This window comes from Phyllobates terribilis, unplaced genomic scaffold (genome assembly GCF_046119375.1).
Source record: "Phyllobates terribilis strain yellow unplaced genomic scaffold, ASM4611937v1 Scaffold_25__1_contigs__length_18738178, whole genome shotgun sequence".
Classification (NCBI taxonomy): Eukaryota; Metazoa; Chordata; class Amphibia; order Anura; family Dendrobatidae; genus Phyllobates; species Phyllobates terribilis.
The window spans coordinates 15,340,498-15,361,503 of NW_027362785.1; the positions used below are offsets into that span (position 1 = coordinate 15,340,498).

A 21,006-nucleotide genomic window follows, 5' to 3' on the forward strand; every position below is an offset into this window, starting at 1 on the left:
TAACGTTAGTGCGGGGCAGGGAGCCTGAGGCTGTAACATTAGTGCGAGGCAGAGAGCCTGGGGCTGTAACGTAAGTACGGAGCAGGGAGCCTGAGGCTGTAACATTAGTGCGAGGCAGGGAGCCTGCGGCTGTATCTTGAGTGCGGAGCAGGGAGCCTGCGGCTGTAACATTAGTGCGAGGCAGGGAGCCTGCGGCTGTAACGTAAGTACGGAGCAGGGAGCCTGAGGCTGTAACATTAGTGCGAGGCAGGGAGCCTGCGGCTGTATCGTGAGTGCGGAGCAGGGAGCCTGCGGCTGTAACATATGTGTGGAGCAGGGAGCCTGAGGCTGTAACGTAAGTGCGAGGTAGAGAATCTGCGGGTATATCGTAAGTGTGGAGCAGGGAGCCTGCGGCTTTAACGTAAGTGCGGGGCAGGGAGCCTGCGGCTGTAACGTAAGTGCAAGGCACGGAGCCTGCGGCTGTAACGTAAGTGCAGGGCAGGGAGCCTGCGGCTGTAACATAAGTGTGGGGCAGGAAGCCTGAGGCTGTAATGTAAGTGCGGGGCAGGGAGCCTGAGGCTGTAACGTAATTGCAGGGCAGGGAGCCTGCGGCTGTAACGTAAGTGCGGGGCAGGGAGCCTGAGGCTGTAATGTAAGTGTGGTGCAGGGAGCCTGAGGCTGTAACATAAGGGCGGGGTAGAAAGCCTGCGGCTGTAACGTAAGTGTGGAGCTTGGAGCCTGCTGCTGTAATGTAAGTGCAGGGAAGGGAGCCTGCGGCTGTAACGTACGTGCGGGGCAGGGAGCCTCCGGCTGTAACGTAAGTGCAGGGCAGGGAGCCTGCGGCTGTAACGTAAGTACGGAGCAGGGAGCCTGAGGCTGTAACATAACTGCGAGGCAGGGAGCCTGCGGCTGTATCGTGAGTGCGGAGCAGGGAGCCTGCGGCTGTATCGTGAGTGCGGAGCAGGGAGCCTGAGGCTGTAATGTAAGTGTGGGGCAGGGAGCCTGAGGCTGTAACGTAAGTGCGGAGTAGGGAGACTGAGGCTGTAACGTAAGTGCGAGGCAGGGAGCCTGTGGCTGTAACGTAAGTGCGGGGCAGGGAGCCTGCGGCTGTAACGTGAGTGCGGGGAAGGGAGCCTGCGGCTGTAACGTAAGTGCGAAGCAGGGAGCCTGCGGCTGAAAAGTGAATGCGGAGCAGGGAGCCTGCGGCTGTAACGTATGTGTGGGGCAGGGAACCTGAGGCTGTAACGTAAGTGCGGGGTAGAGAGTCTGCGGGTATAACGTAAGTGTGGAGCAGGGAGCCTGAGGATTTAACGTAAGTGCAGGGTAGGGAGCCTGAGGCTGCAACGTAAGTGCGGGGCAGGGAGCCTGCAGCTGTAACATAAGTGCAGGGCAGGGAGCCTGCGGCTGTAATGTAAGTGTGGGGCAGGGAGAATGAGGCTGTAATGTAAGTGCGGGGCATGGAGCCTGCGGCTGTAATGTAAGTGCGGGGCAGGGAGCCTGAGGCTGTAACGTAAGTGCAGGGAAGGGAGCCTGCGGCTGTAACGTAAGTGTGGGTCAGGGAGTCTGAGGCTGTAACGTAAGTGCGGGGCAGGGAGCCTGAAGCTGTAACGTAAGTGTGAGGCATGGAGCCTGCGGCTGTAACGTAAGTGCGGGGCAGGGAGCCTGCGGCTGTAACGTAAGGGCGGGGCAGGGAGCCTGCGGCTGTAACGTAAGTGCGGGGCAGGGAGCCTGCGGCTGTAACGTAAGGGCGGGGCAGGGAGCCTGCGGCTGTAACGTAAGTGCGGGGCAGGGAGCCTGAGGCTGTAACGTAAGTGCGAGGCATGGAGCCTGCAGCTGTAATATAAGTGGGGGGCAGGGAACCTGCAGCTGTAACATAAGTTCGAGGCAGGGAGCCTGCGGCTGTAATGTAAGTGCGGGGCAGGGAGCCTGCGGCTGTAACATAAGTGGGAGGCAGGGAGCCTGCGGCTGTAATGTAAGTGCAGGGCAGGGAGCCTGCGGCTGTAACATAAGTGCAGGTCAGGGAGCCTGCGGATGTAACGTAAGTGCGGGGCAGGGAGCCTGCGGCTGTAACGTAAGTGCGGGGCAGGGAGCCTGTGGCTGTAATATAAATGGTGGGCAGGGAGCCTGCGGCTGTAGCGTAAGTGCGAGGCTGGGAGCCTGCGGCTGTAACGTAAGTGCGGGGCAGGGAGCATGCGGCTCTAACGTAAGTGTGGGGCAGGGAGCCTGAGGCTGTAACGTAAGTGCAGGGCAGTGAGCCTGCGGCTGTAACATAAGTGTAGGGCATGGAGCCTGCGGCTGTAACGTAAGTGTGGGGCAGGTGAGTCTGCGGCTGTAACATAAGTGCGGGTCAGGGAGCCTGCGGCTGTAATGAAAGTGCGAGGCAAGGAGTCTGAAGCTGTAACATAAGTGCGGGGCAGGGAGCCTGCGGCTGTAACGTAAGTGCAGGGCAGGGAGCCTGCGGCTATAACGTGAGTGCGGGGCAGGGAGCCTGCGGCTGTAACATAAGTGCGAGGCAGGGAGCCTGCGGCTTTAACATAAGTGTGGGGCAGGGAGCCTGCGGCTGGAACGTAAGTGCGGGGCAGGGAGCCTGCAGCTGTAACATAAGTGCGGGGCAGGGAGCCTGCGACTGCAACGTAAGTGCGGGGCAGGAAGCCTGAGGCTGTAACGTAAGTGCGAGGCATGGAGCCTGCGGCTGTAATATAAATGGGGGGCAGGGAACCTGCGGCTGTAACATAAGTGCGAGGCAGGGAGCCTGTGGCTGTAACGTAAGTGCGGGGCAGGGAGCCTGTGGCTGTAACGTAAGTGCGGGGCAGGGAGCCTGAGGCTGTAACATAAATGTGAGCAGGGAGCTTGCGGCTGTAACCTTAGTGCGGGGCAGGGAGCCTGCGGCTGTAACATTAGTGCGAGGCAGGGAGCCTGCGGCTGTAACGTAAGTACGGAGCAGGGAGCCTGAGGCTGTAACATTAGTGTGAGGCAGGGAGCCTGCGGCTGTAACGTAAGTACGGAGCAGGGAGCCTGACGCTGTAACATTAGTGCGAGGCAGGGAGCCTGCGGCTGTATCGTGAGTGCGGAGCAGGAAGCCTGCAGCTGTAACATATGTGTGGAGCAGGGAGCCTGAGGCTGTAACGTAAGTGCGAGGTAGAGAGTCTGCGGGTATATCGTAAGTGTGGAGCAGGGAGCCTGCAGCTTTAACGTAAGTGCAGGGCAGGGAGCCTGCGGCTGTAACGTAAGTGCGGGGCAGGGAGCCTGCGGCTGTAACATAAGTGCAAGGCAGGGAGCCTGCGGCTGTAACGTAAGTGCAGGGCAGGGAGCCTGCGGCTATAACATAAGTGTGGGGCAGGGAGCCTGAGGCTGTAATGTAAGTGCGGGGCAGGGAGCCTGAGGCTGTAACGTAATTGCAGGGCAGGGAGCCTGCGGCTGTAACGTAAGTGCGGGGCAGGGAGCCTGCGGCTGTAACGTAAGTGCAGGACAGGGAGCCTGCGGCTGTAACGTAAGTGCAGGGCAGGGAGCCTGCGGCTGTAACGTGAGTGCGGAGCAGGGAGCCTGAGGCTGTAATGTAAGTGTGGGGCAGGTAGCCTGAGGCTGTATCGTAAGTGCGGGGAAGGGAGCCTGCGGCTGTAACGTAAGTGCGAGGCAGGGAGCCTGCGGCTGAAAAGTGAGTGCGGGGCAGGGAGCCTGCGGCTGTAACGTATGTGTGGGGCAGGGAGCCTGAGGCTGTAACGTAAGTGCGGGGTAGAGAGTCTGCGGGTATAACGTAAGTGTGGAGCAGGGAGCCTGAGGCTTTAACGTAAGTGCCGGGCAGGGAGTATGAGGCTGTAATGTAAGTGCGGGGCAGGGAGCCTGAGGCGGTAACGTATGTGCGGGGCAGGGAGCATGAGGCTGTAATGTAAGTGCGGGGCAGGGAGCCTGAGGCGGTAACGTAAGTGCGGGGCAGGGAGCCTGCGGCTGTAACATAAGTGCAGGGCAGGGAGTCTGCGGCTGTAATGTAAGTGTGGGGCAGGGAGCCTGCGGCTGTAACGTAAGTGCAGGGTAGGGAGCCTGAGGCTGTAACGTAAGTGCGGGGCAGGGAGCCTGCAGCTGTAACATAAGTGCGAGGCAGGGAGCCTGCAACTGTAACGTAAGTGTGGGGCAGGCAGCCTACGGCTGTAACATAAGTGCGAGGCAGGGAGCCTGCGGCTGTAACGTAAGTGCAGGGCAGGGAGCCTGCGGCTGTAACGTAAGTGCGAGGTAGAGAGTCTGCGGGTATAACGTAAGTGTGGAGAAGGGAGCCTGAGGCTTTAACGTAAGTGCGAGGCAGGGAGTCTGCGGCTGTAACATAAGTGCAGGGCAGGGAGCCTGCGGCTGTAATGTAAGTGTGGGGCAGGGAGAATGAGGCTGTAATGTAAGTGCAGGGCAGGGAGCCTGCGGCTGTAACGTAAGTGCGGGGCAGAGAGCCTGCGGCTGTAACATAAGTGTGGGGCAGGCAGCCTACGGCTGTAACATTGTCAGGGTAAGAGAGAATATATTTTCTCCACTTTTATACTTTTATACGCTTTGTTTATGTACTAACCACCATTTTGAGTTTTATAACAATAAGCTTTCCTTGCTACGTGTTACTTAGACAGAAACTTATGCTAAGATGGCGCCGGTATCAGCCAGCACCTGTTTCAGAGAAATGAAACCGAATCATCAACTGACTGTTGTCTGCCCAGAGACTGAGTTAAGGAGACGTGGACCAATCAGGAGTGGCTGGATACTAGACATTTATGGCTTTCCCCGCCCCGAACACTCCCTTTCCCCTCCCCATTACGTAGTGTATTTAGGTTTGTGCATGCGGAAATAAAGAGGAACATTGCTGAGATCGTGGCTTGCCAGTAGCCTCTGAGCATGCTCTGAGTTTGAACCACCTTGTTGTCTGACTCATTCTTTGAATGGTTGACCCATGCTCATAGCCTTAATTTGGAGTGACTGGAGGACGAGTGGAATGTCGCTACGACCCCGACAACATAAGTGCGAGGCAGGGAGCCTGCGGCTGTAACGTAAGTGCGGGGCAGGGAGCCTGCGGCTGTAACAAAAGTGCGGGGCAGGGAGCCTGCGGCTGTAACGTGAGTGCGGGGCAGGGAGCCTGCGGCTGTAACATAAGTGCGAGGCAGGGAGCCTGCGGCTTTAACATAAGTGCGGGGCAGGGAGCCTGCGGCTGTAATGTAAGTGCGGGGCAGGGAGCCTGCGGCTGTAACGTGAGTGCGGGGCAGGGAGCCTGCGGCTGTAATGTAAGTGCGGGGCAGGGAGCCTGCGGCTGTAACGTGAGTGCGGGGCAGGGAGCCTGTGGCTGTAATGTAAGTGCGGGGCAGGGAGCCTGCGGCTGTAACATAAGTGCGGGGCAGGGAGCCTGCGGCTGTAACGTAAGTGCAGGGCAGTGAGCCTGCGGCTGTAACGTAAGTGTGGGGCAGGTGAGTCTGTGGCTGTAACGTAAGTGCGGGTCAGGGAGCCTGCGGCTATAACGTGAGTGCGGGGCAGGGAGCCTGCAGCTGTAACGTAAGTGCAGGGCAGTGAGCCTGCGGCTGTAACGTAAGTGTGGGGCAGGTGAGTCTGTGGCTGTATTGTAAGTGCTGGGCAGGGAGCCTGCGGCTATAACGTGAGTGCGGGGCAGGGAGCCTGCGGCTGTAATGTAAGTGCGAGGCAGGGAGCCTGCGGCTGTAACATAAGTGCGAGGCAGGGAGCCTGCGGCTTTAACATAAGTGCGGGGCAGGAAGCCTGCGGCTGTAATGTATGTGCGGGGCAGGGAGCCTGCGGCTGTAACGTAAGGGCGGGGCAGGGAGCCTGTGGCTGTAACGTAAGTGCGAGGCAGGGAGCCTGCGGCTGTAATATAAATGGGGGGCAGGGAACCTGCGGCTGTAACGTAAGTGCGAGACAGGGAGCCTGAGGCTGTAACGTAAATGTGAGCAGGGAGCCTGCGGCTGTAACGTAAGTGTGGGGCAGGGAGCCTGCGGCTATAACGTGAGTGCGGGGCAGGGAGCCTGCAGCTGTAACGTAAGTGCAGGGCAGTGAGCCTGCGGCTGTAACGTAAGTGTGGGGCAGGTGAGTCAGCGGCTGTATTGTAAGTGCGGGGCAGGGAGCCTGCGGCTATAACGTGAGTGCAGGGCAGGGAGCCTGCGGCTGTAATGTAAGTGCGAGGCAGGGAGCCTGCGGCTGTAACATAAGTGCGAGGCAGGGAGCCTGCGGCTTTAACATAAGTGCGGGGCAGGGAGCCTGCGGCTGTAATGTATGTGCGGGGCAGGGAGCCTGTGGCTGTAACGTAAGTGCGCGGCAGGGAGCCTGTGGCTGTAACATAAGTGCGGGGCAGGGACACTGTGGCTGTAACGCAAGTGTGGGGCATGTGAGTCTGCGGCTGTAACGTAAGTGCGGGGCAGGGAGCCTGCGGCTGTAATATAAGTGTGGGGCAGGGAGCCTGCGGCTGTAACGTAAGTGCTGGGCAGGGAGCTTGCGGCTGTAACGTAAGTGCGGGGCAGGGAGCCTGCGGATGTAACATAAGTGCGGGGCAGGGAACCTGCAGTCCTCTGCCACAGTTTTCTTCCGAGGATGTACCTGCAGTACAAAATAGTGCTGACCCTAACAGGAACCCTCACACACACGTACTGTCACCCTCTGCGATCATTACGCCCCTATAGTTGCCTACTAATTATAAGGGGAGGTCACAAACCATTACAAGTTTCTCATTACTCACGGGATCGATCTTTGTTCCAGGCATGACAAGACACGGGATCCGTCCCAAAACTGTATAGCGCCATCAGAGCGGACACTGTGAGGAAAGAAGAAAGAAAGCTCACTGTCTCTCCGGGATGCAATGGACTAGCACCCTCTACAGTCAGCCATATGGTCACAGTCTCCCTGGGATATAACAGCCTGGCGCCCCCTATTGTCATTCACATGGTCACAACCTCCCCAGGATGCAACGTACCAGTGTCCTCTATGGTCCATCACATTGTCACAGCCTCCCTGGGATGTAATGACCCGGCGCCCCTACAGTCAGTCATATGGACATATTCTCTACTGTCAGTCACATGGACACTTTGAAGACCCGGGGTCTTCCGTGGGCATAGTACTACTCAGACAACACAGGGTGAGGGTAAAACAGCGTGACAATACTTTATTGAACCACCAAACAGACAATAATACATATAAAACAGTCCCAGCAAATACTCAAGATGGTGCAAAATTACACAGTCTCACCCTTCACTGGCCTGCAGAGAATAGTGCAGCTGCGACTTTGGGACTTCCAAGGCCAACTACCTCAACTAGTGGCACCCCCCTTTGGGTGGACACCCATAGAGAGGAGGTAGTGGCAAGCTTATGAAGCTGACAGTCCATTGAGTTACGTGGCCATGAGACCTGAGGGTCCCACCCTGGCTTCTCTGGACATATCCATGGAACCAGGTGACTGGATGGTCTCAACCTGGCTTTCTCTGAACATATCCATGGGTTCCAGTTGACCAAATGGTCCCAACCTGGCTTTCTCCGAGCTTATCCATGGGTTCCAGAAGACCGGTGGGTCCCAACCTGGCTATCCCAAACATCTCCATGGAACCAGGTGACCGGTGGGTCCCAACCTGGCTTTCTCCTGAATGTATCCATGTGTTCTGTGATAGTCAGTGGAGCAGATCTGTATCCCACTGGATGGAGCCATGCTTTCCTGTAGAGCTGTCATTTAGAGTGTTCCTCTCTGTGGTTTTGTAAAATGACTCCTGATACAGAGGCATATCCCCCTTATATAGTTCACAACTGTCTTTCAATACATTATTTACAGGTCAGGGGGCAGGTGAAATGAGTTTAACTCTCATTGTTTGAGCATTTAATCGATCTGCATAGCTTATACTCCTCTGTTCTGCGAGTCAACAAGCCACAAGGCCCACACAATGGTTAATCAACATATTTAACATTCATTGTTCAAAGACCCTGTGCAAAGATAACAGTACAATAAAGTGTAGGAGCTGATATAAGATTAAAATAACAGCCATTCATCAATTAACAATTCTCAACTCAAACTACAAGAGAAGTCGACATTCAGACTTATGACAAAAGTCCATGTTTCTTGTCCCACACGAAGAAAGAAACACATAAATTCAAAAGTCAACATAAAAATAATAGTGTATTTCTAGTGGTCTACTTAATTTAGACGTCTGTATAATTAAGATTAAAAGCTGTGTTGTCACAGACACATTCTCCTAGGGATCGAACGGCCCTGCGCCCTCTATGCTCAGTCACATGGTCACAGCTTCCCTGGGATGCAATGGACTAGCGCCCCTACGGTCAGTCATATGGTCACAGCCTCCCTGGGATGTAACAGCCTAGGGACATCCAGGGCTTAGGTTTCTGCTCGGTGATAGGTGTGGAACCTATATAGGGATGGTAGGGTAGGCAGGGTGATATTAGATCTGCCTAGGGGTCTCCACTCTCCCTATCCCTAGTTCTTGGGCTCCCTTCCCCTCTACCCATCGCTGTGTACTTAGTCCTTCCCACACCTTGCGTGACATTATCACCGGATGTGCATAAAAAAAATAAAATAAAAAGAGACGTGTTTTTTTGGGGTGTGTTTTTTTTCTTCTCCCTTGGTTCATGGATCCTGTTGCAATGCTGTCAGAGCAGCTGCGCGGGCTGTCACTAGAGGTAGCTGACCTTCGCTCTAGGTTCAGCATCAATGTCAACTGCTGCAGACACCTAATGCTGGGGTCTCTGCGGGTAGGTCCGTCCAGCTTGAACCCCAGGTTGCCCTCCCAGACAGGTTTTTAGGAGGTAGGGACAAGTTTTTTGTGTTCAAGGAAACTTGCAAGTTATATTTTAAGCTTCGTCCTTACTCCTCTGGAGGTGAGGAGCAGCGGGTTGGAAATGTGATCTCTCTACTGCAGGGAGATCCTCAATCCTGGGCTTTCTCTTTGCCGCAGGGTTCGGTTTGTCTCCAGTCTGTGGAGGGGTTTTTCGGGGCTCTAGCTCTCATCTATGATGACCCTGACCGAATCTCCTGGCTGAAACAGTAAAAGGGGAAATGTTTAAACAGTTCTCATGGAAGTAATCTCTCCATTCAATGATCTCTCTGGATTGCCAATCTACCAACGGATTATGTTTCACCAACCAGGGTAAACTCAAAACAATTGGGGTGGGAAGACCATCCAGGACATAGCAAGGGATTATCTCACAATGAACCAACCCCACCCTCAGTCTTACATTATGTACAATCTGAATTAGAGTTTTTTGTGCAAGTGGTGCTGAGTCAATGGTGAAGATGGGAATGGGCTTAGTTAAAGTACAGCAAGCAAGACAATGAGCCCTCAGAAACTCAGCATCAACCATGCTGACTCCAGCTCCACTATCAACAAACAGAAAGTTTCTTGGTTTTTCTCTCTAGAACCACCTCTGCTGTCAGGACAAACCGGGAACTGCAGGTTGACGATAAATGCACCCCTTGCTTATCCAACTCCAGACTACCAAGGGTTAATCAAGTTTCCTTTTGCTTAGGAATCGAAGGACAGGCCCCAATAAAATGTCCCTTTTTTCCGCAAAAAAACCACACGCCCTTCTGTTTGTGGATCTTCGGGGAAATGTACGATGCAGAGGCACCCCCTAACTGCATGGGTTCTTCCACCTCTCCCCCGTACTGGTTATACGCCAGACCGCCCCACCCCCCGGCAAAGGAGCATTACCCCGAAAAGAAGGCTCTGGCGAAGGTGGTCTCAACCACCTATCCCGGAGGCGTCTATCAACATGTATAGCCAATGACACGGCAGCCTCCAAGGACTCTGGGGTTTCATACACTGCCAAAGCATCCTTCAACTTTTCAATAAGGCCCTGACAAAATTGGCTTCTGAGAGCCGGGTCACTCCATTCTGTATCAGTTACCCATCTGCGGAAGTCGGAGCTGTACGTTTCCACTGACTGATTTCCCTGATGAAGGCGACGCAAGCTGGACTCAGCCAAGGAAATTCGGTCAGGGTCATCATAAGTGAGGGCTAGAGCCCAAAAAACAACTCCACAGGCTGGAGACAAACCGAACCCTGCGGCAAAGAGAAAGCCCAGGATTGAGGATCTCCTTGCAGCAGTGAGATCACAATTCCCATTCGCTGCTCCTCACCTCCAGAGGAGTAAGGACGAAGTTTAAAATACAGTTTCCAAGCTTCCTTGAACACAAAAAACTTGTCTCTACCTCCTGAAAACCTGTCCGAGAGGGCAACCTTTGGCTCCAGCTGGACCGGCCTACCCGCAGAGACCCCAACATTAGGGACCTGCAGACGCTGCTGCTGAACCTCAGAGAAGAGATCAGTCACCTCCAGAGACAACCTGTGCAGCCGCTCTGACAGCTCAGCAATGGAATCCATGAACCAAGAAAAAACAACCACACCCAAAAAAAAAACATACACAAAAAAACAGTTTTATATATATATATATATATATATATATATATATATATATATATATATATGCAAATATATGAAAAAGTCACGCACAGTGTGGGAAAGACTAAGTGCAACACAAAGGGAAGAGGGGAAGGAAGCCCACACAGTAGGGAAAGGGGGAATAGAGACCTCCTAGGCTGATCTAATAACACCCTGCCTACCCTACCATCCCTATAGTGGTTCCACACCAATTGCCGAGCAGGAAACCTAAGCCCTGTATATGCCTAGAGCTAGGCCCTTGATAGGGAGGGGGTGTGAGCACTGGTCAGTTTCCACTATAAACTAAAGACAACAAGGGAGACAAACAAAGGGGGGAAAACTTAGCTTGAGCAGACACCAGAGAGATAACTCCAAACATCCTCCAAGAGCACCAGATAGGAAGATAGCCGACTGCTATAACTCCAAGCCTTCACAAGGGAAAATGTGAATATCACCTGTGACTCCCTGAAGCAGACTGAGAGTTTATAAACTCAGGCCAGGGTGTGTCAATCAGAGCAGCAGGGAGGTTGCCACAGAAGGAATAAGAAGGCGTCTGCATTGCCAAATGCAGTGACCTTCTGCCAGATCCAGAACGACTGTCTGTTATATCTGACACACCCGTGACACTGGGACAGAACAGCCTGGCATTGTCTGCAATCAATCACATGATGACAACCTGCCTGGGATGGAACGGCCCCACACCCTCTATGGTCAGTCAGAAGGTCATATCCTCTCTGGGACAGAACAGCCTGACATCCTCTACAGTCAATCACATAATCACAACCCGCCTGGGATGGAATGGACCCGTGCCCTCTATGGTCAGTCACAAGATCATAACCTCTCTGGGACAGAACAGCCTGACATCCTCTACAGTCAATCACATGATCACAACCCGCCTAGGATGGAATGGCCCCGCGCCCTCTACGGTCAGTCACATCATCACAGCCTCTCTGGAATGGAATGGTGAAGAGCCTTCTCTGGTCATTCACATGCTGACAATCTCGCTGGGATGGATTGGCTGGGCGCCTTCTATTTTGAATCACATGGTCATAGCCTTCTTGGGATGGAACAGCCCAGCGGCCTCTATGGAGGGCCACATGATCACACCCTCCCTGAAATTGAATGGCCTGGCATCCTCTACAGTCTGTCACATGACGACAGCTTTCCCGCGATGAAACAGACCGATGCCCTCTAAGATCGATGAAATGGCAACAGCCACCTGGGGTAGAGCGGTCCCTAAATGAGGGAACTTGGGCCATGGTTCCAATATGCGGGATCTCAAGCCCCATCCCAATACGCAGGAACTCACGCCCTGTCCCAATACTTGGGAGCTCGGGGCCTTTCGCTATACATGGGATCTCGGACCTTGTCCCTATATGTGGGATCTCAGACCACGTCCCTCTACGTGGGATCTCAGACCTCGTCCCTCTACGTGGGATCTCAGACCTCATCCCTCTACGTGGGATCTCAGACCTCGTCCCTCTACGTGGGATCTCGGACCTCGTCCCTATACATGGGATCTCGGACCTCGTCCCTACACGTGGGGTCTCGGACCTCGTCCCTACGCGTGGGATCTCGGACCTCGTCCCTACGCGTGGGATCTCGGACCTCGTCCCTACACGTGGGATCTCGGACCTCTTCCCTATACGTGGGATCTCGGACCTCATCCCTACACGTGGGATCTCGGACCTCGTCCCTACACGTGGGATCTCGGACCTCTTCCCTACACATGGGATCTCGGACCTCATCCCTACACGTGGGATCTCGGACCTCGTCCCTACACGTGGGATCTCGGACCTCTTCCCTACACATGGGATCTTTGACCTTGTCCCTATATGTGGGATCTCAGATCACGTCCCTCTACGTGGGATCTCAGACCTTGTCCCTCTACGTGGGATCTTGGACCTTGTCGCTATATGTGGGATCTCAGACCTTGTCCCTCTACGTGGGATCTCGGACCTCATCCCTACACATGGGATCTCAGACCTCGTCCCTACACATGGGATCTCGGACCTCGTGCCTATACGTGGGATCTCTGACCTCGTCCCTATACGTGGGATCTTGGACCTCGTCCCTACACATGGGATCTCAGACCTCGTCCCTACACATGGGATCTCGGACCTCGTCCCTATACGTGGGATCTCGGACCTCGTCCCTATACGTGGGATCTCGGACTTCGTCCTTATACGTGGGATCTCGGACCTGGTCACTGCATGTGGGATCTCAGACCTCGTCCCTGCACGTGGGATCTCGGATTTCGTCCCTATATGTGGGATCTCGGAGTTCGTCCCTACACATGGGATCTCGGACCTCATCCCTACACATGGGATCTCGGACTTCATGTCTATACGTGGGATCTCGGACCTCGTCCTTACACGTGGGATCTCGGACCTCGTCACTGCATGTGGGATCTCAGACCTCGTCCCTACACGTGGGATCTCGGATTTCGTCCCTATACATGGGATCTCGGACCTCGTCCTTACACGTGGGATCTCGGACCTCGTCACTGCATGTGGGATCTCAGACCTCATCCCTACACGTGGGATCTCGGATTTCGTCCCTATATGTGGGAACTCGGACTTTGTCCCTACACATGGGATCTCGGACTTCGTCCCTATACGTGGGATCTCGGACCTCGTCCCTATATGTGGGATCTCAGACCTCGTCCTTACACATGGGATCTCGGACCTCGTCACTGCATGTGGGATCTCAGACCTCGTCCCTACACATGGGATCTCGGATTTCATCCCTATATGTGGGATCTCGGACTTCGTCCCTACACATGGGATCTCGGACCTCGTCCCTACACATGGGATCTCAGATTTCGCCCCTATATGTGGGATCTCGGACTTCGTCCCTACACATGGGATCTCGGACCTCGTCACTGCATGTGGGATCTCAGACCTCGTCCCTACACATGGGATCTCGGATTTCGTCCCTATATGTGGGATCTCGGACTTCGTCCCTACACATGGGATCTTGGACCTCGTCCCTACACATGGGATCTCGGACCTCGTCCCTACACATGGGATCTCGGACCTCGTCCCTACACATGGGATCTTGGATTTCCTCCCTACACATGGGATCTCAGACCTCGTCCTTACACGTGGGATCTCGGACTTCGTCCCTATATGTGGGATCTCGGACCTCGTCCCTACACATGGGATCTCGGACCTCGTCCCTACACATGGGATCTCAGACCTCGTTCTTACACGTGGGATCTCGGACTTCGTCCCTATACGTGGGATCTCGGACCTCGTCCCTACACATGGGATCTCGGACCTCGTCCCTACACATGGGATCTCAGACCTCGTCCTTACACGTGGGATCTCGGACTTCGTCCCTACACATGGGATCTCGGACTTCGTCCCTATACGTGGCATCTCGGACCTCGTCCCTATATGTGGGATCTCGGACCTCGGCCTTACACGTGGGATCTCGGACCTCGTCACTGCATGTGGGATCTCAGACCTCGTCCCTACACATGGGATCTCGGATTTCGTCCCTATATGTGGGATCTCGGACCTCGTCCCTACACATGGGATCTCGGACCTCGTCCCTACACATGGGAGATGAATGATACACTGGAGATTAGAGTTATTGGGGGAGGTGAGCTCTGTCATTCCTGGGATGTTTCCTACAGGTCTCAACACATCAGGCCACCGGGCTCCCGTAATACTGAGCATGGAGAACAAACCGAGGTAGAGAGAGACCACTGGTCAGAGAGAGACTATCAATCAGAGAGACCACTGATCAGAGAGACCACGGATCAGAGAAACCACTGATCAGAGAGACCACCGATGAGAGAGACCACTGATGAGAGAGACCACTGATCAGAGAGACCACGGATCAGAGAAACCACTGATCAGAGAGACCACTGATCAGAGAGACCACCCATCAGAGAGACCACTGATTAGAGAGACCACTGATCAGAGAGACCACCCATCAGAGAGACCACTGATTAGAGAGACCACTGATCAGAGAGACCACCGATCAGAGAGACCACAGATCAGAGAGACCACTCATCAGAGAGACCACTGATTAGAAAGACCACTGATCAGAGAGACCACTCATCAGAGAGACCACTGATTAGAGAGACCACTGATCAGAGAGACCACCCATCAGAGAGACCACTGATTAAAGAGACCATCAGAGAGACCACCCATCAGAGAATCCATTAGGCAAGAACATGTAAATCCAAATATAATAATTTAATAAACAACAGAGGTAGGAATGTATATGGTGCAATGTTCTGCAGAGCACTAGAGAAGTAAATAGTGATGTAGTCTGCAGATTATCACGCTATAAATCTGTCAGGAGATGGAGGAGCGATGTTCTGTAGATAGGTCAGAGGAGCAATAGTCTGCAGGATATAACACTATCTGTCAGTAGGTGGAGGAGCGATGTTCTGCAGAGAGGTCAGTGGTGTAATAATCTACAGAATATATCACCATGTATCTGTCAGGAGGTGGAGGAGCGATGCTCTGCAGATCTGTAGAGGTCAGTGGTGTAATAATCTGCAGGATATCTGACTTACCTGATAATATGAGGCAGAGTCTGTCTGCAGCTTCGGCTTCAGTGATCTGGGTGGGAATTCAGGTATTCAGGATCGAGGAGGAGACATCTGTCAGGGAGGAGGATGGTATACAGAGGTATATACAATATGGAGGTAGTACATGTATACACAGTATATATATATATACATACACACACATATATATATATATATACAGTACAGACCAAAAGTTTGGACACACCTTCTCATTTAAAGATTTTTCTGTATTTTCATGACTATGAAAATTGTACATTCACACTGAAGGCATCAAAACTATGAATTACCACATGTGGAATTATATACTTAACAAAAAAGTGTGAAACAACTGAAAATATGTCTTATATTCTAGGTTCTTCACAGTAGCCACCTTTTGCTTTGATGACTGCTTTGCACACTCTTGGCATTCTCTTGATGAGCTTCAAGAGGTAGTCACCGGAAATGGTCTTCCAACAATCTTGAAGGAGTTCCCAGAGATGCTTAGCACTTGTTGGCCCTTTTGCCTTCACTCTGCGGTCCAGCTCACCCCAAACCATCTCGATTGGGTTCAGGTCTGGTGACTGTGGAGGCCAGGTCATCTGGCGTAGCCCCCCATCACTCTCCTTCTTGGTCAAATAGCCCTTACACAGCCTGGAGGTGTGTTTGAGGTCATTGTCCTGTTGAAAAATAAATGATGGTCCAACTAAACGCAAACCGGATGGAATAGCATGCCGCTGCAAGATGCTGTGGTAGTCATGCTGGTTCAGTATGCCTTCAATTTTGAATAAATCCCCAACAGTGTCACCAGCAAAGCCCCCCCACACCATCACATCTCCTCCTCCATGCTTCACGGTGGGAACCAGGCATGTAGAGTCCATCTGTTCACCTTTTCTGCATCGCACAAGGACACGGTGGTTGGAGCCAAAGATCTCAAATTTGGATTCATCAGACCAAAGCACAGATTTCCACTGGTCTAATGTCCATTCCTTGTGTTCTTTAGCCCAAACAAGTCTCTTCTGCTTGTTGCCTGTCCTTAGCAGAGGTTTTGTGACACCCAGCTGCGCTTGGTATCACAGATCCTAGAAGAGTGCATTGATGGATTCCTCCACAAGAGGCCCCCATAAACATTCACACATCTCCACCTTCCACCTCAGACCAGCAGAGGAAGCCCGTTAGGGATATAAATAGGGAAGGTGGAGCTAGGTAGTTCAGTCAGACTGGAGCGTACAGCGTGTGAGGAGCTGATTGTGCATCACGCAAGTTGCTGTTGAGGCAGTCTAGGCCTCCAGCAGTCCTGAAACCCAGTACAGACTCACCTAGCTCAGGTTAGTGAGCTTAAGGTGTGCCGGTGCCATAAGATCGGTGAAGCGCGGCAAGCTGCCGTTAGTGTGAGTAGCCTACTGAAGGCCCGAGTAGGCCAAAGGCGAGTGGAGAAGTTAGTACATAGGGGGCAGAGGAGCTTAACTAGCTCACCCCAAAGCATTACCGGACAATGGGTCCGAGCTTACCGGGATCTCTATGACCCAGTAAGGTATAACCAGAATCCCTGGAGAACTACAGGTCCCAGGATCGCTAAAGTGCTGATACATAACAGAGCCGGGAAACACATAGGCCCCGCAAGCTGAGGAGCGTGTATTCGAAGAAAAGGCCCTACCACAAGGTCAGCCAGCGCAGGACAGAGACAAAGTTAGGCCCAGCTCCAGGCAGGTCAGAAACTTACTACGCAGAGGCAAGAAACAGGAGGCCCTACACCCGCTCATTGGGGAGGATCCTGATATGCACCCTTCACCCTACAGTGCTCGGGGATGTGCCTGAACTACCACCAGTAAAAGGTACTGAAGTGACTATCGTGTCTGTCCCTGTTCTTGCTCTGACCCGGCTGGGTCTCACCTGTCCTGCATCCCCCTTTCTGTACGCTGCCCTGAGGCCTAGCTCCACCTGTGGGGAGCAATACCATCTAAGCTGCCTTATCACCGGCCTCAGTGGACTGCCGCAGCACTGGTGAATCTCACCAGAAACCACAGGTGGCGTCACAAGCTTTAATAAAACTAATAAACAATCCCTTTTCAAAAGTTGACCCCAGAGTACGGGCCTTCGGAGCCGACCACCGCAACATCCCCAAGGTCAGGCAAAAGGCCCAGGTACCGAGTCGTCCCCATTCACCCTGGGCGAGTCAGTTTCCTAGCAGCTATTTTACCATGAAGGCCTGCTGCACAAAGTCTCCTCTTAACAGTTGTTGTAGAGATGTGTCTGCTGCTAGAACTCTGTGTGGCATTGACCTGGTCTCTAATCTGAGCTGCTGTTAACCTGCGATTTGTGAGGCTGGTGACTCGGATAAACTTATCCTCAGAAGCAGAGGTGACTCTTGGTCTTCCTTTCCAGGGGCAGTCCTCATGTGAGCCAGTTTCTTTCTAGCGCTTGATGGTTTTTGCAACTGCACTTGGGGACATTTTCAAAGTTTTCCCAATTTTTCAGACAGTACAGACCAAAAGTTTGGACACACCTTCTCATTTAAAGATTTTTCAGTATTTTCATGACTATGAAAATTGTACATTCACACTGAAGGCATCAAAACTATGAATTAACACATGTGGAATTATATACTAAACAAAAAGTGTGAGACAACTGAAAATATGTCTTATATTCTAGGTTCTTCACAGTAGCCACCTTTTGCTTTGATGACTGCTTTGCACACTCTTGGCATTCTCTTGATGAGCTTCAAGAGGTAGTCACTGGAAATGGTCTTCACTTCACAGGTGTGCCCTGTCAGGTTTAATAAGTGGGATTTCTTGCCTTATAAATGGGGTTGGGACCATCAGTTGTGTTGTGCAGAAGTCTGGTGGATACACAGCTGATAGTCCTACTGAATAGACTGTTAGAATTTGTATTATGGCAAGAAAAAAGCAGCTAAGTAAAGAAAAACGAGTGGCCATCATTACTTTAAGAAATGAAGGTCAGTCAGTGCGAAAAATTGGGCAAACTTTGAATGTGTCCCCAAGTGCAGTTGCAAAAACCATCAAGCACTACAAAGAAACTGGCTCACATGAGGACCGCCACAGGAAAGGAAGACCAAGAGTCACCTCTGCTTCTGAGGATAAGTTTATCCGAGTCACCAGCCTCAGAAATCGCAGGTTAACAGCAGCTCAGATTACAGACCAGGTCAATGCCACACAGAGTTCCAGCAGCAGACACATCTCTACAACAACTGTTAAGAGAAGACTTTGTGCAGCAGGCCTTCATGGTAAAATAGCTGCTAGGAAACCACTGCTAAGGACAGGCAACAAGCAGAAGAGACTTGTTTGGGCTAAAGAACACAAGGAACGGACATTAGACCAGTGGAAATCTGTGCTTTGGTCTGATGAGTCCAAATTTGAGATTTTTGGTTCCAACCACCGAGTCTTTGCATGACGCAGAAAAGGTGAACGAATGGACTCCACATGCCTGGTTCCTACCGTGAAGCATGGAGGAGTAGGTGTGATGGTGTGGGGGTGCTTTTCTGGTGACACTGTTGGGGATTTATTCAAAATTGAAGGCATACTGAACCAGCATGGCTACCACAGCATCTTGCAGCGGCATGCTATTCCATCCAGTTTGCGTTTAGTTGGACCATCATTTATTTTTCAACAGGACAATGACCCCAAACACCTCCAGGCTGTGTAAGGGCTATTTGACCAAGAAGGAGAGTGATGGGGGGCTACGCCAGATGACCTGGCCTCCACAGTCACCAGACCTGAACCCAATCGAGATGGTTTGGGGTGAGCTGGACCGCAGAGTGAAGGCAAAAGGGCCAACAAGTGCTAAGCATCTCTGGGAACTCCTTCAAGATTGTTGGAACACCATTTCTGGTGACTACCTCTTGAAGCTCATCAAGAGAATGCCAAGAGTGTGCAAAGCAGTCATCAAAGCAAAAGGTGGCTACTGTGAAGACCCTAGAATATAAGATATATTTTCAGTTGTTTCACACTTTTTTGTTAAGTATATAATTCCACATGTGGTAATTCATAGTTTTGATGCCTTCAGTGTGAATGTACAATTTTCATAGTCATGAAAATACTGAAAAATCTTTAAATGAGAAGGTGTGTCCAAACTTTTGGTCTGTACTGTATATATATACTGCTCAAAAACTAAAGGGACCCCTAAAAATACCCCATCCTAGATCTGAGTGAATGAAATCTTCTCATTGAATACTTTGTTCTGTAGAAAGCTGAATGTGCTGACAACAAAATCACACAAAAATCATCAATGGAAATCACATTTATTAACCAATGGGGCCTGGATGTGGAGTCACCCCCAAAATTACAGTGGAAAAACCCACTACAGGCTGATCCAACTTTCATGTAATGTCCTTAAAACAAGTCACAATGAGGCTCAGTATTGTGTGTGGCCTCCACGTACCTGTATGACCTCCCTACAACGCCTGGGCATGCTCCTGATGAGGCTGAGTATTGTGTGTGGCCTCCACGTGCCTGTATGACCTCCCTACAACGCCTGGGCATGCTCCTGATGAGGCTGAGTATTGTGTGTGGCCTCCACGTACCTGTATGACCTCCCTACAACGCCTGGGCATGCTCCTGATGAGGCTGAGTATTGTGTGTGGCCTCCACGTGCCTGTATGACCTCCCTACAACGCCTGGGCATGCTCCTGATGAGGCTGAGTATTGTGTGTGGCCTCCACGTGCCTGTATGACCTCCCTACAACGCCTGGGCATGCTCCTGATGAGGCTGAGTATTGTGTGTGGCCTCCACGTGCCTGTATGACCTCCCTACAACGCCTGGGCATGCTCCTGATGAGGCTGAGTATTGTGTGTGGCCTCCACGTACCTGTATGACCTCCCTACAACGCCTGGGCATGCTCCAGATGAGGGTGAGTATTGTGTGTGGCCTCCACGTGCCTGTATGACCTCCCTACAACGCCTGGGCATACTCCTGATGAGGCTGAGTATTGTGTGTGGCCTCTACGTGCCGGTATGACCTCCCTACAACGCCTGGGCATGCTCCTGATGAGGCTGAGTATTGTGTGTGGCCTCCACATGCCTGTATGACCTCCCTACAACGCCTGGGCATGCTCCTGATGAGGCTGAGTATTGTGTGTGGCCTCCACGTGCCTGTATGACCTCCCTACAAGGCCTGGGCATGCTCCTGATGAGGCTGAGTATTGTGTGTGGCCTCCACGTGCCTGTATGACCTCCCTACAAGGCCTGGGCATGCTCCTGATGAGGCTGAGTATTGTGTGTGGCCTCCACGTGCCTGTATGACCTCCCTACAACGCCTGGGCATGCTCCTGATGAGGCTGAGTATTGTGTGTGGCCTCCACGTGCCTGTATGACCTCCCTACAACGCCTGGGCATGCTCCTGATGAGGCTGAGTATTGTGTGTGGCCTCCACGTGCCTGTATGACCTCCCTACAACGCCTGGGCATGCTCCTGATGAGGCTGAGTATTGTGTGTGGCCTCCACGTGCCTGTATGACCTCCCTACAAGGCCTGGGCATGCTCCTGATGAGGCTGAGTATTGTGTGTGGCCTCCACGTGCCTGTATGACCTCCCTACAACGCCTGGGCATGCTCCTGATGAGGCTGAGTATTGTGTGTGGCCTCCACGTGCCTGTATGACCTCCCTACAACGCCTGGGCATGCTCCTGATGAGGCTGAGTATTGTGTGTGGCCTCCACGTGCCTGTATGACCTCCCTACAACGCCTGGGCATGCTCCTGATGAGGCTGAGTATTGTGTGTGGCCTCCACGTGCCTGTATGACCTTCCTACAACGCCTGGGCATGCTCCTGATGAGGCTCAGTATTGTGTGTGGCCTCCACGTGCCTGTATGACCTCCCTACAACGCCTGGGCGTGCTCCTGATGAGGCTGAGTATTGTGTGTGGCCTCCACGTGCCTGTATGACCTCCCTACAACGCCTGGGCATGCTCCTGATGAGGCTGAGTATTGTGTGTGGCCTCCACGTGCCTGTATGACCTCCCTACAACGCCTGGGCATGCTCCTGATGAGGCTGAGTATTGTGTGTGGCCTCCACGTGCCTGTATGACCTCCCTACAAGGCCTGGGCATGCTCCTGATGAGGCTGAGTATTGTGTGTGGCCTCC

The 21,006-nt window shown here is 52.7% G+C and overlaps 1 protein-coding gene across 1 annotated transcript in view; it reads right to left on the bottom strand.

The window, feature by feature from the left end:
• LOC141176430 (actin-related protein 2/3 complex subunit 1A-A-like) overlaps positions 1 to 15,049 on the bottom strand; it is a 172,993-nt gene extending 157,944 nt beyond the window's left edge. The window contains exons 1-2 of the mRNA XM_073660414.1: positions 14,920 to 15,049; positions 6,683 to 6,757 (exon numbers count right to left, since the gene is read on the bottom strand). Of these exons, the coding sequence (XP_073516515.1) occupies positions 6,683 to 6,746 (64 nt within the window). The 5' untranslated portion in view covers positions 6,747 to 6,757; positions 14,920 to 15,049. The remainder of the gene's footprint in view (positions 1 to 6,682; positions 6,758 to 14,919) is intronic.
• Positions 15,050 to 21,006: the final 5,957 nt, after the last annotated feature.